The sequence below is a fragment of the Anolis carolinensis genome, chromosome 2 (genome assembly GCF_035594765.1).
Source record: "Anolis carolinensis isolate JA03-04 chromosome 2, rAnoCar3.1.pri, whole genome shotgun sequence".
NCBI lineage: Eukaryota > Metazoa > Chordata > Lepidosauria > Squamata > Dactyloidae > Anolis > Anolis carolinensis.
In genome coordinates this window covers 196,934,210-196,950,131 of record NC_085842.1, presented here as the reverse complement: position 1 = coordinate 196,950,131, position 15,922 = coordinate 196,934,210, and the positions used below count along the sequence as shown (strand labels likewise).

The 15,922-nt window shown below is 45.6% G+C and overlaps 1 protein-coding gene across 2 annotated transcripts in view; it reads right to left on the bottom strand.

Annotated features, from left to right (window-relative positions):
- The window catches only part of cc2d1a (coiled-coil and C2 domain containing 1A), an 85,514-nt gene that overhangs the window by 66,170 nt on the left and 3,422 nt on the right, over positions 1 to 15,922 (bottom strand). For both annotated transcript variants that reach the window (XR_010003206.1, XM_062971490.1), the window contains exons 3-6: positions 14,194 to 14,326; positions 13,067 to 13,176; positions 10,056 to 10,136; positions 8,788 to 8,925 (exon numbers count right to left, since the gene is read on the bottom strand). Coding sequence is in view for 1 of the 2 variants with exons in the window: in XM_062971490.1 (XP_062827560.1) it covers positions 8,788 to 8,925; positions 10,056 to 10,136; positions 13,067 to 13,176; positions 14,194 to 14,326 (462 nt within the window). In the remaining variant the exon portion in view is untranslated. The remainder of the gene's footprint in view (positions 1 to 8,787; positions 8,926 to 10,055; positions 10,137 to 13,066; positions 13,177 to 14,193; positions 14,327 to 15,922) is intronic.

Below are 15,922 nucleotides of genomic sequence, written 5' to 3'. Positions count from 1 at the left end.
AGATTACTCGAGGAGTAATATGCCCCCTATGAAGATTCCTATGGTCTGAGTGCTTTGGAAAGAAAAGGAAGAGGAAGAAAAAAGGGCCCCAGTTGCTATCTTCAATCACTGAAAGGATGTTGACATCAGGATTCTTTATACGCTGAGCCCCTCCCCGACTAAGAGAAAATGTGGCACACATAGGGGTGCACATATAGGTAAAAGCAGGAACCCTCCTCCTCCCAGAAAGCAAGTCAATTACCTGCACAAATGCTGTGAAGGGCAATATCCCCACAAGGGAGGTCACCCATAGCCTCCATAAGCTGGGTGGAAAACCTGTGCACACTGAAGGTTCCTCCGAATTGTTGCTTCCGAAGTGAGGCTTCCACTTTTTCCCAACTTATGGTGACCCTAAGACAAACCTATCATGGGCTGACTTGGCAAGATTTGTTCAGAGGGGGGTTGCCTTTGCCTTCCCTTGAGACTGGGACTTGGCTAAGGTCACTCAATAGGTTTCTACAGCTGAGCAGGGATTCAACCCTGATCTTCCAGTGTTCCAGTCCAGTTTTCCCATCCAAAACTCAATTCATTACATCACACTAACTCAGGTAGCTCCTCTTCCCCAGTATAAAAATTCCTCTTCTCTTTTCATGCACACAACAACCCTGTGAAGTAGGTTACCTAGAGTCAAGGAAACCCAAAGAGCTTTATGCATAAATAAAGCATTGAACCTACAAGTCATTGTTCCTCCTTCAATTATCTTCTTCCCCATCATAGCTGCTCTTACTATCTCTATTTAAAAGATAAAGTGAAAATAAGGCAGCATCTTGAAATTTTAAGGCAGAGCTTTCCAAACATTTCATGTTTGTGACACACTTTTTAGATACACATAATTTCATGACACAGCAATTCAGTTTTACTGGCAAACTAGAGGCTAACCAATGTCTTATAATAATAATAATAACAATAATAATAAAACTTTATTTATACACCGCCACCATCTCCCCAACGGGGACTCGGGGCGGCTTACATGGGGCCATGCCCAGGACAATACAATATAGCAAAATATAAAAACAACATATCATAATACAATTAAACAATACAATAAATAATCATGCACAGTACAACACAAAATCAAAAAAGCAATATAACAGGGCGGGCCGCATGAACACTCTGTTAAAACTTGGGGTGAGAAAAGGATAAGAATAAAACCATGGGGAACAGAGACATAAGATAGAAAAACAGTCTAGAGGATGGATGATGGGGGGAGTAACAAAAAAAAAGTGTGTAACAGTTACTCTCCGAAAGCACACCGGAAGAGCCATGTTTTTAAATCTTTCCTAAAGGCTAAAAGAGTGGGGGCTTGCCTGATTTCAATGGGCAGTGAGTTCCACAAACGGGGGGCCACAGCAGAAAAGGCCCTCTCCCTTGTTCCCACAAGGCGGGTCTGGGATATAGGCAGTGGCAACAGGAGGTGTGCCGTCCGCCGGACAATAAAAAGCTATAAAACTGAAACGTGCTGTCCTTTATCCGGGCGAACTGCAAATCCCTATAAGCTGTCCTATAGATATTGAACGACTGAGTCTGGATAACTTCAAAAAAGGATGTTTATTCATACAAGGTTGTAAACCTGGCACAGATCTTAAAGTTGCAGAAAATGAAACAAATTTCTATAGGTTTTAGTCACAGAATTATCCCTGGTTCCAGAAGGCAAAAGTGATTATAAAACCACTATACCCTAATCACGCTGTCTATATTAGAAGGAGAAACTCTTTCCTTCCCTATCTTTACAGCAAAGATTAGTTCTAGAAGCGATGGAATAACCCTGCTCCTCTAACTAGAATTCCTATTCCAGATCAGTATAATTCAATACTTATCTAATTTGGATAGGCTTAGATTGGCCTGGTTTTGAGGATGATTTGTCCCAGTTAGCCTTGCACAGCTCCAGCACGTTGGAAAACTATAGCCAGAATGAAGCTCCAAAATGGAGACTAGACCCTGGTAAAAAGGGCGGTCCTAAGATGTTGCACTCTTTGACCAATCACTGCAAAGAAAACTGCAGCCAGCTTTTGCAGATTCCAAGCCACTTTTCCTGGGCTTTGCAGCCAGAGGCTGAAACAAGATGCAAAGGAGGGAAAACAAATAAACGACCAATAGGTAAGGTAAACCATCGTCCTGGGGGACGGAACACTCCCCGCTAAATTCCCAGGATGTGGGAATTTACCAATCAAAAACATACAAACACCTTTGTATACACAACAATAAAACAGTATAAAACTTACACACTTTGGACAGGCAACACGAAATTGCTGGTTGGTCTGTCCAGGACAGACATTTTGTCCTTACTATGAGTCTTTACCTGAACTTTTCTAACCTTACCGTCAGGGCAAGGAAAGGTCTTTAGTATAATGCCCATAGGCCAGGCATAGCGGGGCAAGTCTTTGTCCTTTAGCAACACAAGGTTTCCCACCTTGAAATTGTCCTCTGGGGTTTGCCAGAGTCTTCTGGTTGGAAGCTGGCTTAAGTATTCGGCCTTCCACCTCTTCCAGAAGTGGTTGGCTAAGGTCTGCACATGCAAAATTGGTGCCACAGTCCGATCGAATTGACTTAATTGGCCCACTGAGGGCTATGAACCTTTTCAATGCGTTTATGAATGATGAAGTGTCCATTCCCTCTGCAACCTCTATATGGACAGCTCGTACTGACAAACAAGTAAACAAAACCGCACATCTTTTGTTATTTACAACACCACCCCTGGTTTTCCTAGTGACAACCTCCCAAGGACCAAACACATCGATTCCCACATGGGAAAGGGGTGGGTCTGTCAAAGTCCTATCCTGAGGTAGTTCTGCCATTAACTGACTTTGACAGTTACGTCTGAGTCGCCGACATTTGACACACTTAAAAATAACACTGCTGACCAAACTTTTAGCATTTACCACCCACAGGCCTTCATTTCTAAGGGTCGCCTCAGTCAGAGTTCTACCCTGATGATGGATCCTTTCATGGTGATGCCGAACGAGCAGCAATGCAGTGTGACTATTAGGGGGTATGATGATGGGGTTTTTTATGCACGCCTTGAGTTTAGCTTTGGCTAACCTTCCTCCAACTCTCAAAATACCCTCCTTGCCTAGAAATGGGTTTAACTCACGCAAGAAACTCCGACTGGGGGTGTCAAGCCCTTGTTCTAACCTGGCTATTTCTAGACTAAACTCATGCCTCTGAACTGACCTGAATATTACTCCCTTAGCCTTCAACATGTCCTGAACTTGCAAAGGCTGACTATCTTTGCAGACTAAGCGATGTATAAGCCTAGCAACTGCTCTAAGAAGACTGTGCCACTCCGAAAAACGTTCAAAACGGTGTGGTTCCAGGCAAGATCTTTGGCCCATCTTGATTTCTGTGGTTGATTTGCAGGCTTTCACCTCTGCACTTCGTGAGACTTGAGCATTCATAATGTCCGAAAACCTTTGCTTATCTTTCGAGAGCGCTGTGGCTTCGTCTCTCTCAGAGACTTTGAAGATGGAGGAATACTCTGGAGTTATTGCTTGGCAGTAGACCGAGATATGACTTAGGCAACTGCGCACAAGTGTAGGACGTCCACCTTTAAGCGCCTGTGCTTGATTGGAGTCCAACGACGATGGTGGGTGCATCTTGTTTATGCACACTGGGCCTATGACTGTCCAGCCTAATGGCAATTGTTGTGCGATAGGTGCACCTGGAGGTCCTTTAACTTGGTCGTTCACACAGAACAAGCTCGGGCAGTCCGAGCCAAGCAAAAGGGCAATGTCCACATCTGGCCGAAAGGCTGGTATAGCATTCTTTAACCGTCGCAAATGTGGATGAGCCTCCACAACTTCTCTAGTTACAATTTGTTTTTTGTTCCGAGGGATGGAGGAACACTCAATCAGGTCTGGCAACTTGAACTGTCTCTTCTGGTCGCAAGAGGAGACAACAAAGCCAGATGCTATGCGACCCTGCAACTTCTTTTTTCCTGCACACGTAGTCATAGTGTAGTCGACCATCTTGGTTTTAAGGTCAAACATGCGGAAGAACTCTGGAGTAGCCAGGGAGGCGTCGCTCTGTGAATCCAGGGCCACATAGAGTCTCTTTCTAAGCCAAGGGCTCTTGGCTGGATATACATCCGCTAGGCAGATGGGATGGCAGACTCTGAACTGGTGCACGTCAGAGCATAGTTCAGTACAGGCGACCGATGGAGCATCCTCCTGCATCCGTGACGCGGTCTGCATGTTGGTGGCTTCAGTAGATGACCCTTCTTTGGAAGACGTGTCCCCTTTGGCGCGGGAGACAGCGTCAGAGTTGTGCATCGCGGTGCAATGCTTAAGGCTGTTACACCTTGCGCATTTGACGTCCTCTTTGCAGTTGGATGCAAAGTGAAGAGTTGCTCCACAGCACCTAAAACATATGCCCAGCTTCTGTACAATCTGTTGTCTTTCTTTATAAGGCTTCTTGCCAAATTCCCGGCAGTTGGCCAAACTGTGAGGCCTTTGGTGAATGGGGCAGAGCACCTCCTTCACCTCTGACTTGGATTCGTTGGCCCTGTGCTGAGTTTCAACAGCCTTAACACTAACCGGTCTTTTGGCCTCTCTGGATGGTTTTTTCTCCACTTTAGGTGCCTTCTCTGGCTGGGTCCCTTGGTATAAGGTGGGGAGGCCCGTCTGCGGATCATTCCTTTCTCTGGCCGCCCTGGTGATGAACTGGACCAAATGAGAAAATGGAGGGTATGCCTGGGAGTGGGCCTCCTTGTAGTTGAAGACCTCCTGTCCCCAGCGTTCTTGCAAAGTGAAGGGCAGCTTGGTCAAGATCTGCCTCTGGGACAGGTGCTGATCGAGGCACTTCAAACCGGGCAGTTCTGGATTCTCCTTGGCCGACTCTAATTCCGTAAGGAGATCGCTGAGGTCCCACAAGAGTTTGAAGTCTTTGAGTTTCAAAGCTGGGAACCTTTGGAGCTTGTCCATAAGAGATGCTTCAATCTCTGTGCTGGCCCCATACCTCTGCTGCAACCTGGCCCAGGCCTTTTCCAGGGCTTTGTCGGGATCGGCTACGTGGGCTGCGTAGATCTTCTTAACTTGTGAGGATGAGGCTGGGCCCAACCATGCAGCCAGAAGAGTCAGTTCTTCCTCAGGCAATAACTTTAAGTCTCTGATTGCTCTCTGGAAGGTGGCCTTCCAGAGAAGAAATTCCTCAGGCTTGTCCGAAAACTTTTCGACACCCTTGTCCTTAAGATCTCTTCTGGGACTTCTGATGATGGAGACAAGCTGGGACTCCGGCGTCGAAGGGAACAATTGAGGAGTTTGCTGTTGTGGAGTGGACTCCCACCGTGTACCTTGCGTCAACCTTTGGCCTCTTGGAGGGATGACATCGACCACTGACGAATCGATGGTTCCCTGTGCAGCTGTCTGTAGGGGCCAACTAGCGCTCGGCCTTGAGGCCCTGATTGACTGACCTAGGGTTTTAGCAGGAGGCACAGGTAGCTCGAGCAAGGGTGAGCTCCCCGCTATGACGCTCTGCTCTGCAGGAAACTCAAAAGTGACTTTGGGGCCCTGCTCTGGGTAAGGAGAGAAGTCTCCCTGTTCCTCATCCGAAAACTGGCTGTACATGCTGCCAAGGTGCGCAAACACTTTGGCAGAAGGGTCCTGTATTGGTAACTGGCTTACATTTTCTTCTGTGAGTGGCTCAATTAGGGCCTTGGCCAAAGTCTCAGCCCTTACCCTTTTGGCTGCGGCATCCATCTTTATTCTAAGCATCTCTATACGAGCCTGTTCTATTTGCATTTCGCTTTGTCTACGGGCCTGTTCCATTTGCATTTCGCTTTGTCTTTGGGCCTGTTCCATTTGCATTTCGCTTTGTCTACGGGCCTGTTCCATTTGCATTTCGCTTTGTCTACGGGCCTGTTCTATTTGCAGTCGTTGCTCTTCTTCTTTAAAGGGAAGGGTGAGATCAGCTGCCTTAGCATCAGCCTCCGCCCCCGCTACTTTGCTCTTTAGCTCCAGACGTGCAGCCTCCTTAATGTGCAAGGCAGCTAGGGAAGAGATGGCACTCCCAGCAGCAGAAGACTTGCTAGAGTGGCTGTGTTTAGACGATGCACGCTCCCTTAGTTTAGATACCTGGCTAGAGCGGTTGGACTTAAGACTAAGTGCCACAGCAGGTGATTTCAAAAGATTGGTCTCATGGCTGCATAAGGAAGCTAGGATTGCCCTCACCCTATTTTCTTTCTCATTAGTGTCAGCTAAAACACTCCCTATTTCTAACTCTGAATCCTTGGCGTTAATGCGCTCGAGGACCTGGACTATCTTAGACACTAAACCCCTCCAAAGACCGAAGGCTTCTTCGAGGTCTGTCTGTAATATGGCTGGCACCCTTGTGATACCCAAGCTCTCTATTCTGTCCATTAATGTTACAATTCGCTCCCATGCCGAACCTAACCTCACATGGAGGAGCTCCTTTTCATCTATTAGATGGGCTAGCATCTTGGCTGAAGGGTGCTTTATCCTTTGGGGCCTTTCATTCCTACTTTCAGCCTCAGAAGGAGGTACGCCATCTGTATCATCTTGAAATTGCATAGACATTATGTATTCTTAATAGCAAGTAAATTTACAACAAAAGCAAATACAACATATAACACAATGCACAACACTTAACCATAGCAGTATATATCACTAAGTAACTATACTTTACAAAGATTGTGACCTTTGGCGCCAAACTTTGGTAGGCAAGCTGCAAAATGCCAACTGACAGCAACTTGCCACTTGATACCTCCCTTGCCCGAGTGACGTAAACTGCCAAAATGGCGACTTCGCCAAATTTTCAAGCACCTTGTGCTCCGCGGCTCGAGGCCTGCCGCCGAAGGAGCACCGAGGCTGGCTTTGGAAAGGAGGAGAGAAGAGATGCCTCCTCCCCGCTGTGAAGGGAGGTCACCACCGCAGGTCAATGAGGCAGGTCACCACCGCAGGACGATGAGGCAGGTCACCACCGCAGGACGATGAGGCAGGTCACCACCGCAGGACGATGAGGCAGGTCACCACCGCCAGGCGATGAGGCAGGTCACCACCGCAGGACGATGAGGCAGGTCACCACCGCAGGACGATGAGGCAGGTCGAAGCCGGCCGAGTGCTCCGGCCGAACTCGCAGCAGCGTTGCCAGGCCTGTCCAGGTTCTAGCCTGGTTCTGGTGGGCTTCACGCCTCAGAGCCAGCCAAAGAACTGTCGCTGGTGCTCCGCGGCTCGAGGTCTACCGCCGAGGGAGCCCTGGACGTTGCTGGGAACTGCACAGCCTGTGCAAACCCAGAAAGCCACTGGGCCACGTGCGCACACGCGAGCCAAATAGCAAGGAAATAGAGCCCCACTATTTGACTCCTTCAGGTCTGAGAGCGGGCTCCACTGCCTCAGACGCTGGTAGAGTCTTTAGGTATGCAGACTGAGCTCAGGCGGAAAAGCCGCAGCCTATACTAAAACTTCCTAAACTATAAAAAACTATAAAGCCGTGCAAGCTAGCTGAAGCGGAAAAACCGCTGATCTACCTCAAAACTGTGCCGTCCGCCGGACAATAAAAAGCTATAAAACTGAAACGTGCTGTCCTTTATCCGGGCGAACTGCAAATCCCTATAAGCTGTCCTATAGATATTGAACGACTGAGTCTGGATAACTTCAAAAAAGGATGTTTATTCATACAAGGTTGTAAACCTGGCACAGATCTTAAAGTTGCAGAAAATGAAACAAATTTCTATAGGTTTTAGTCACAGAATTATCCCTGGTTCCAGAAGGCAAAAGTGATTATAAAACCACTATACCCTAATCACGCTGTCTATATTAGAAGGAGAAACTCTTTCCTTCCCTATCTTTACAGCAAAGATTAGTTCTAGAAGCGATGGAATAACCCTGCTCCTCTAACTAGAATTCCTATTCCAGATCAGTATAATTCAATACTTATCTAATTTGGATAGGCTTAGATTGGCCTGGTTTTGAGGATGATTTGTCCCAGTTAGCCTTGCACAGCTCCAGCACGTTGGAAAACTATAGCCAGAATGAAGCTCCAAAATGGAGACTAGACCCTGGTAAAAAGGGCGGTCCTAAGATGTTGCACTCTTTGACCAATCACTGCAAAGAAAACTGCAGCCAGCTTTTGCAGATTCCAAGCCACTTTTCCTGGGCTTTGCAGCCAGAGGCTGAAACAAGATGCAAAGGAGGGAAAACAAATAAACGACCAATAGGTAAGGTAAACCATCGTCCTGGGGGACGGAACAGGAGGGCCTCCCCTGACGATCGAAGAGATCGGGCAGGTTTATGGTAGGAGATACGGTCACAAAGGTAGGTGGGTCCCAAACCATTTAGGGCTTTATATATGATGGTCTGCACCTTGAATTGGGATCGTAAAATGAACGGCAGCCAGTGGAGCTCCTTAAACAGGGATAAGAGATGGAGACACACATATAAACTGTAATAACAAAATATATGGGGACAAAACATATCTCATGAAAACCTTTCATGGATATTTTTTAAAAACACATGATTTGAAAGATAATTACATACATTTTAAAGATTTTTGTCATTTCGTATTATGTATACGCAACACACCTACACACAGCAGCTGACACACTAACGTGTTGTGACACACAGTTTGGAAGGCTCTGCTTTAAGGGAATACCAAGATATTCTTAACTCCTCATAACCCACCTTCAAATCAGTCAAGTCAAATATAAACACTTAAACCAGTAATTACCAGTATTAACATGAGTTCTGACAGAGGCATTTTTCAGAATGATGTTCCAATGAATATGTTATAGCTTACCTTGAGGCCTCTTTCATACCGGCGCACTTTAGAGCTTTCTCCAGCTTGCTTTGCAGTAGCGATTGCAGTCTTGTACATGGTGAGTCTTTCTTCCAAAATGGATTCTGTCCTGCTGGAATCAGCTGATGCATCACTGGCCTGACAAAGCAGAGAACAGACCCTTCTTTTCAAAGAAAACAAAGGACAATCCCTACTGCTGATTTGCAGAAGAGTGACTTGACTGTGTTGTACATCTGAGCCTTCACACAAACATCTCAAAATAGAAAAAGGCACATAGAAAAATACACTTCCTCCAGCACTACAAACTATAAACCAGAGATGATTATACTATGACCCCTATAACATACTTTTCCGCTCCCCTAGGTTTCTCAACAATTCTGCCCCCAATTTTTCCAAAAAACACACACATGCAAAAATACCCCACCTCAGCCCCTCAAGAACTCTACACTATTCCTAAATACCTCCTAAAATATCACTTCCTGTTGCCATTTTGAGAGAGACTGCACAGGAAAACAGAAGTATTTGATGATTGACTCTTAACCATCACATAGTTAGCCACTCCTGCTATAAACTGTTAAGACAGCCAGTTAGTATTGACTGGTTTTTTATAAAGGAGCCTGCAGTCTTTACAGCATCAGAAGCCATCAACATTGTTGTCAAAACTTTGCTCTTCAAATATAACTAATAATTATTCATGTATTATATATTCTCAATGTGTATGTGAGGAAGGGGAGCATGTACTGGACTCTTTAAAGAAGACTAAAAGGCTACATCTATTGAGTACTCTAGAGTCCAAAGTACACCGTCTCCTTCTAGTGTTACATCCTTATACTAAGCTGAAAAGCAGAACACTTCTATCCTCCTATTACAGATGATTGAGGTGAGGTTAAAAGATGTTTTGCCAAATGCTGGGTGGCAGTGACCCTCCAAATGTTCAAACAGTCCCAGGCCAGCAGTCATAGTAACTGGGCATAATGGAAGTGAAAGAGTTCAGAACTCATCAAAACCCCCTTCCCTGGTGTAAGGGAATTTGGTTAGCCCATGGCCAAGGCAAGAGCAAACCAAAGATTTCCCAGTGCCTAGTTCTTGGCTATATTTATTGCAATCACAGCTCAACTCAGAGAGCCTTTCTAATAAGTTATTCCCAAGGTCATGCAGAACTGCCTACTAGTTCTTTTTTTTCAAGCCAACAAAAATAACCAATGTAACTGAAAACTGTTCAACAAGGCATCAAGAGGAATAAAATCATATTGGAACAGATTATGCACCTTAGAAACAACAGGTACTGGCGTATCTTTGGTCTCCTTTCCTTCATCCTCCTCCTCTTCAAGTACTTCGCTGAGTTCTGCCTACACAGGAGAACACCAAGATTTTTAAATAGCTTGTATTACAAATTTATCCAACAGAGCACGGCTATTTTCCTCCCTGACCTACTCAGTTTCTTATTTTTCTTGTGCACACTACTGTGTTTCCCCGAAAATAAGGCATCCCCATAAAATAAGACCTAGTAGAAATTTGGGGGGATTGTCTAATATAAGACACCCCCCGAAAGTAAGACCTAGGAAGAGGGAGCCGAAGAAGCGGCGATGGGAAGGCAAAGGAGGAGCCCTCCTTTGCTTTCCCCAATGGCGATGGCATCTTTTCCCACCCGTAAAGGAGAAGGAGAAGGAGGAGCCCTTCTTCTCCTTCCCAGGTGGCGGTGGTGGCCTCCTTCGCCGCCCGGGCGGCGAAGGCGCTCTCTTTCACCGCCCGAGAAGTAGAGGAGGGCTCACTTCCTCTCCTTCCCAGGCGGCGAAGGCTCTCTCTTTCGCCGCCCGGGAAGGAGAGGAGGGATCCCTCTCGTTCCCGGGCGGCGAAGGCGCTCTCTTTCGCCGCCCGGAAAGGAGAGGAGGTGGCCTTCCTCTCGTTCCCGGGCGGCGAAGGCTCTCTCTTTCGCCGCCCGGGAAGGAGAGGAGGGGTCCCTCTTGATCCCGGGCAGCGAAGGCGATCTCTTTCGCCGCCCGGGAAGGAGAGGAGGTGGCCTTCCTCTCGTTCCCGGGCGGCGAAGGCTCTCTCTTTCGCCGCCCGGGAACGAGAGGAGGGGTCCCTCTTGTTCCCGGGCAGCGAAGGCGCTCTCTTTCGCCGCCCGGGAAGGAGAGGAGACGGCCTTCCTCTCGTTCCCGGGCAGCGAAGGCGCTCTCTTTCGCTGCCCGGGAAGGAGAGGAGGCGGTCTTCCTCTCGTTCCCGGGCAGCGAAGGCTCTCTCTTTCGCCGCCCGGGAAGGAGAGGAGGGGTCCCTCTTGTTCCCGGGCAGTGAAGGCGCTCTCTTTCGCCGCCCGGGAAGGAGAGGAGGCGGCCTTCCTCTCGTTCCCGGGCGGCGAAGGCTCTCTCTTTCGCCGCCCGGGAAGGAGAGGATGTGGCCTTCCTCTCGTTCCCGGGTGGCGAAGGCTCTCTCTTTCGCCGCCCGGGAAGGAGAGGAGGGGTCCCTCTTGTTCCCGGGCAGCGAAGGCGCTCTCTTTCGCCGCCCGGGAAGGAGAGGAGGCGGCCTTCCTCTCGTTCCCGGGCGGCGAAGGCTCTCTCTTTCGCCGCCCGGGAAGGAGAGGAGGGGTCCCTCTTGTTCCCGGGCAGCGAAGGCGCTCTCTTTCGCCGCCCGGGAAGGACAGGAGCCGGCCTTCCTCTTGTTCCCGGGCGGCAAAGGCTCTCTCTTTCGCCGCCCGGGAAGGAGAGGAGGTGGCCTTCCTCTCGTTCCCGGGCGGCGAAGGCTCTCTCTTTCGCCGCCCGGGAAGGAGAGGAGGGGTCCCTCTTGTTCCCGGGCAGCGAAGGCGATCTCTTTCGCCGCCCGGGAAGGAGAGGAGGCGGCCTTCCTCTCGTTCCCGGGCGGCGAAGGCGATCTCTTTCGCCACCCGGGAAGGAGAGGAGGTGGCCTTCCTCTCGTTCCCGGGCGGCGAAGGCTCTCTCTTTCGCCGCCCGGGAAGGAGAGGAGGTGGCCCTTCCTCTCGTTCCCGGGCGGCGAAGGCACTCTCTTTCGCCGCCCAGGAAGGAGAGGAGGCAGCCCTTCTTCTCCTTTCCGGGCGGCAGTGGTGGCGGCGGTCCCCTTTGCCGCCCATGAAGGAAGAGCCCTTCTTCTCTTTCTTGGCTGGCGATGGCTCTCTTTCGCTCCTTCTCCTGCACACCGCTGCTGTGGTGGAGGAGAAGAGAGTGAAATAAGACCTCCCCCGAAAGTAAGACCTAGGGGGTCTTTAGAGCCAAAAATATATATAAGACAGTGTCTTATTTTAGGGGAAACATGGTAGAATGGCTTTCTACACTTTTTATGCAAGCCACCATTCAAACTAAATTTCCTTCCCCATTTCTAGAATCCATTTCTGTATCCTCCTCTCACTCAAACATGTGTAACTGTTAGGACTCCCTGTTCATTTCTTTATTTTTCCAAAGCACTCTGAAGAAATCTTTTCCTCTTGGAAAAGTTACATTTCTGGACTACAGTTCCCATAATCTTCCTACTATATGCATATGACCATTGGTCGGAGCATTAATAAATTGATTGGATAATCTTCCTACTGGCTGTGTTAACTGGGAGATCCTGAGAGTTGTGGTTCCAAATTTGTACTTCAAGTGACTGACTCATATAGTCATTCTCTTCTTATATTTTTTTGCCACTGTCAGTCTCTGATCTTCCTTCTCCCCCATTCTCAAGTAAACTGCACATTTTTGGCATAGGGACTGCATGAATTATGTGTTCCGTGTAACACGAATACACAACATGGCAGTTAAATACATTATTATAATTATTATTGTCATTATTATTTATTCTTTTTCTTACCTTTACTCTCTTGATAGAATTAAAATACAATAGATAACTAACAACATGTAAACCACATGCATTTAAAACACATAAATATAAGATTAAAACACAGATTAAAATCACCCATACCTATAAAATGTCAATTGAAAATTAATAATTTAACATAAACTGGGTAGGACTGATGAAAGAGTTAGAGATCTTTAATTGTTTTCAAAACTCTGACAGCATGTTCCATTATATCAGTGGTTCTCAACCTGTGGATCCCCAAATGTTGTGGTCTTCAAAATCCATGGAGGGCTTTAAAGATCAAAACCAACACTTTGTACTTTGCCCAGAAACCAATTGCCAACCAGAGGAGTTATTTTAATATTGGTGTAAAGTGCACAATCCCAGATGTTCCTTTAACCAAGCTGCTGCCATGTTTTGGATTAATGGGAGTTTGCAAACTTCATACAGACTTGGCCATAGTATCTATCATATTGCAAAGAACTTTTACCAGCAATTCATCATCATCTTCCAAATCGTCCTCATCTTCCCCATCCTCTTCATCAAGATCCTTCATACAGAAAGCAGCCATCCTTTCAATAGCTTCCATTGGCAAAGGAGCTAGAAAGAAGAAGAAACTAGCAGAGCACTGTCACGTTTCACAAGAATAATTCCTTACTCACCAGAACTGATTTTGAGATGTATGCATACGATTAACTGAGAGACAATTAAATCACTAAAAACTACAAAACTTATCAGAAGAACAGAAGACATGCTTAAGCTGGGAGAAGTAAAGGCTCAAGAGAGAAGGTCCCACTAGTTTGCAATTTGTAGAACTTCAACAGATTCTGGTTCAAATACTTCAGAGTATAGTACAAACACTATCAATGGGGATACAGCCTTTGATTTTGTGTTGAAACAAAAACTGCAGATGATAGTAAATCCTATTGAAATGAAGGGCTTCTGGCCCAAGAATACCACAAAGTTGCACCGGAGAACCTAAAAAATGCCTAGAGATGACACATTTTGTAGAATGTGGGTAAATGAATAATGGATACTGGTCCCATGGATACACGGGTCATACTATAGCTGCAAATATCTGTTGCCTTTCAAAATTACACAGGGCCAAAAGCAGATCTGAAATATATATGGTATACGAGGAGAATCAAGCTCAAAAACTAACTAAATCATCCAGATTTCCTATTATATGGGAGCTGAAGGTGAATTTGCAGCTAGAGCTAAGCCACTGAATGAACAGGGGGACATCTCTTAGCCTTATTCCCAGAAGAAAGAGATTATAAGTCTACCGATGCTGTGACCCTGAACATCTCTACCACCAGCACTGTTGACCAGTCTGTTAAGGCAGCTGGACAGGAAGTAAGTGGATCTTAGAGGTTATCTATAAGAATTAGAAAGACTGTCCCAAAAGGAAAAAAAGCTTGTGACACCTCAGAATCAAAGTAAGAACAGACACAAAGGAAACGAAGGAAGGAGGACACACTTTTTTTTTCTTTGAGCCCTTGGCAACTGGCAGGAAAACTGCAAAGCACTCAGGAACAGATAAACAACACCTCTTGCTATATTTTCAACACATTGTCCTAAGTAACACTTCGGTACAGAGATCTAAAGGTCACTTACTTTTTCCATTTGGTTTCCGTTTTGCACCAGACTGGTCTCCAACAATGGCGAGCAATTCAGCTTCTAGTTCATGATCATCTTCCCCATCACTGGCCATCATGCCTTCTGGAGACAAATCCATCAGCAAACCCAGCTACAAGGGGAAAAGATGGTAACTCAACTATGAAAAATGATGCAGATTTAGTTAACAGTAGTAGCTCTTGAATTACTGATTACATTCTTCCAATATAGGTTGAGTACCTCTTAGCCAAAATGCCTTGGGATCAACAATGTTTTGGTCTTCGTTTTTTCCCCAGATTTTGGAATACCCGCATTGGCATATACATCTTGATGATGGGTCCAAAGTCTAAACAAAATTATTTTATGTTTCATATATTCTATATACACATAGCCTGAAAGAAATTTTACACACTATTTTTGTGCATGAAGAGAAGTTTCTGCACAGTAAACTATCAAAAACAGAGTTTCTCAGCCACCTATGTGGACAATGTTGGATTTTAGAGCATTTTCTATTTCAGAATTCCAGATAAAGGATGTTCATACTACTTATCTTCTTGGAAATCATTGCATCAACATTGCAGACTTTATCATTATAGATGCCAGAATGAGACAGCAGCTTCAGTATGGATTGCTTTCACACACAATTCCTTATATCTGCCATTTAACATCTCAGTTCCTATAATGTACATTTTACAATTTAGAAAGATTAGCAGACTCTTGATTGTGTTCTTTCATTACTTTGTAATACAGACATGTTTAACTAAGAATCACAGACATCTTTATTTGCTTGCTTGCTTGCTTATTTCAAACCTTCTCAAGTCAGAAAGATAACCCAGTTAAGATTTGACAAACGTCTAGTGCAATTAAGATCATCTTGCTAATCATGCCAACTAGATGGAACATCCCCAACTTGAGAAAGTTGCTTTTTTTTTTTAACTAAACAGCAGGAATCTCCCATTAGTAAGATCAGTGGCTGGATAATTATGGGAACTGGAGTCCAAACAGTAATTTACACAGGATTAAGGGGGATATTATCAAATTGAAGCCAGCCTTCCACATTAGTGGGTTTAATTTTTGTGGATTTGGTTATTTGTGGATTTCTTAACATAGTTTCCCTAGGAAAGCATAGGTCCTTCAATGAGATGCTATGTTTAAGAGACATTGACCAGAGTAGTCCTGAAGGAGCTAGAGATTCATAGACTGGTTTCCTTTCAGATTTAAAAAAATGGTACTTATGTTTTTCCCACTTTTACAGGGGCCATGCACCTCTAACCTCGTGAATGTGGAGAGCTGGTTGTTGTATTTCTCTATTGCTCTATCATGCATGCTTGATAATATTTTCAATGTTATCTTTATTTGTTTGTTGGTTTGTTTAATTGCTTCACATTATGCCAATGAAAAAATAATGGCAGACAAATGTGTCAGCTAATTGAGATAAATGGATCATAAATCAGCTGCCTTTATCTCAACTCTTTTGATCTTGACAAGACTCTGTCTTGAAGGCATGAAGATAAACTGTTTAAATTGACTCAATAAATCAGCTTTCAACAGAAAGTGGGTTTTTTTCTATTTTTTAAAGAACTATGTATAGTACAGTCTTGCAATAAGTCCGATCTGGTCACATTATGACATAAAAACAAAAGCAAAAAAAATCAGAAATTGCATAACTGACCCTCTAGTAACATTCTACGAGTATACTTCTATAGTATTAACTCATGAACTACTGAAA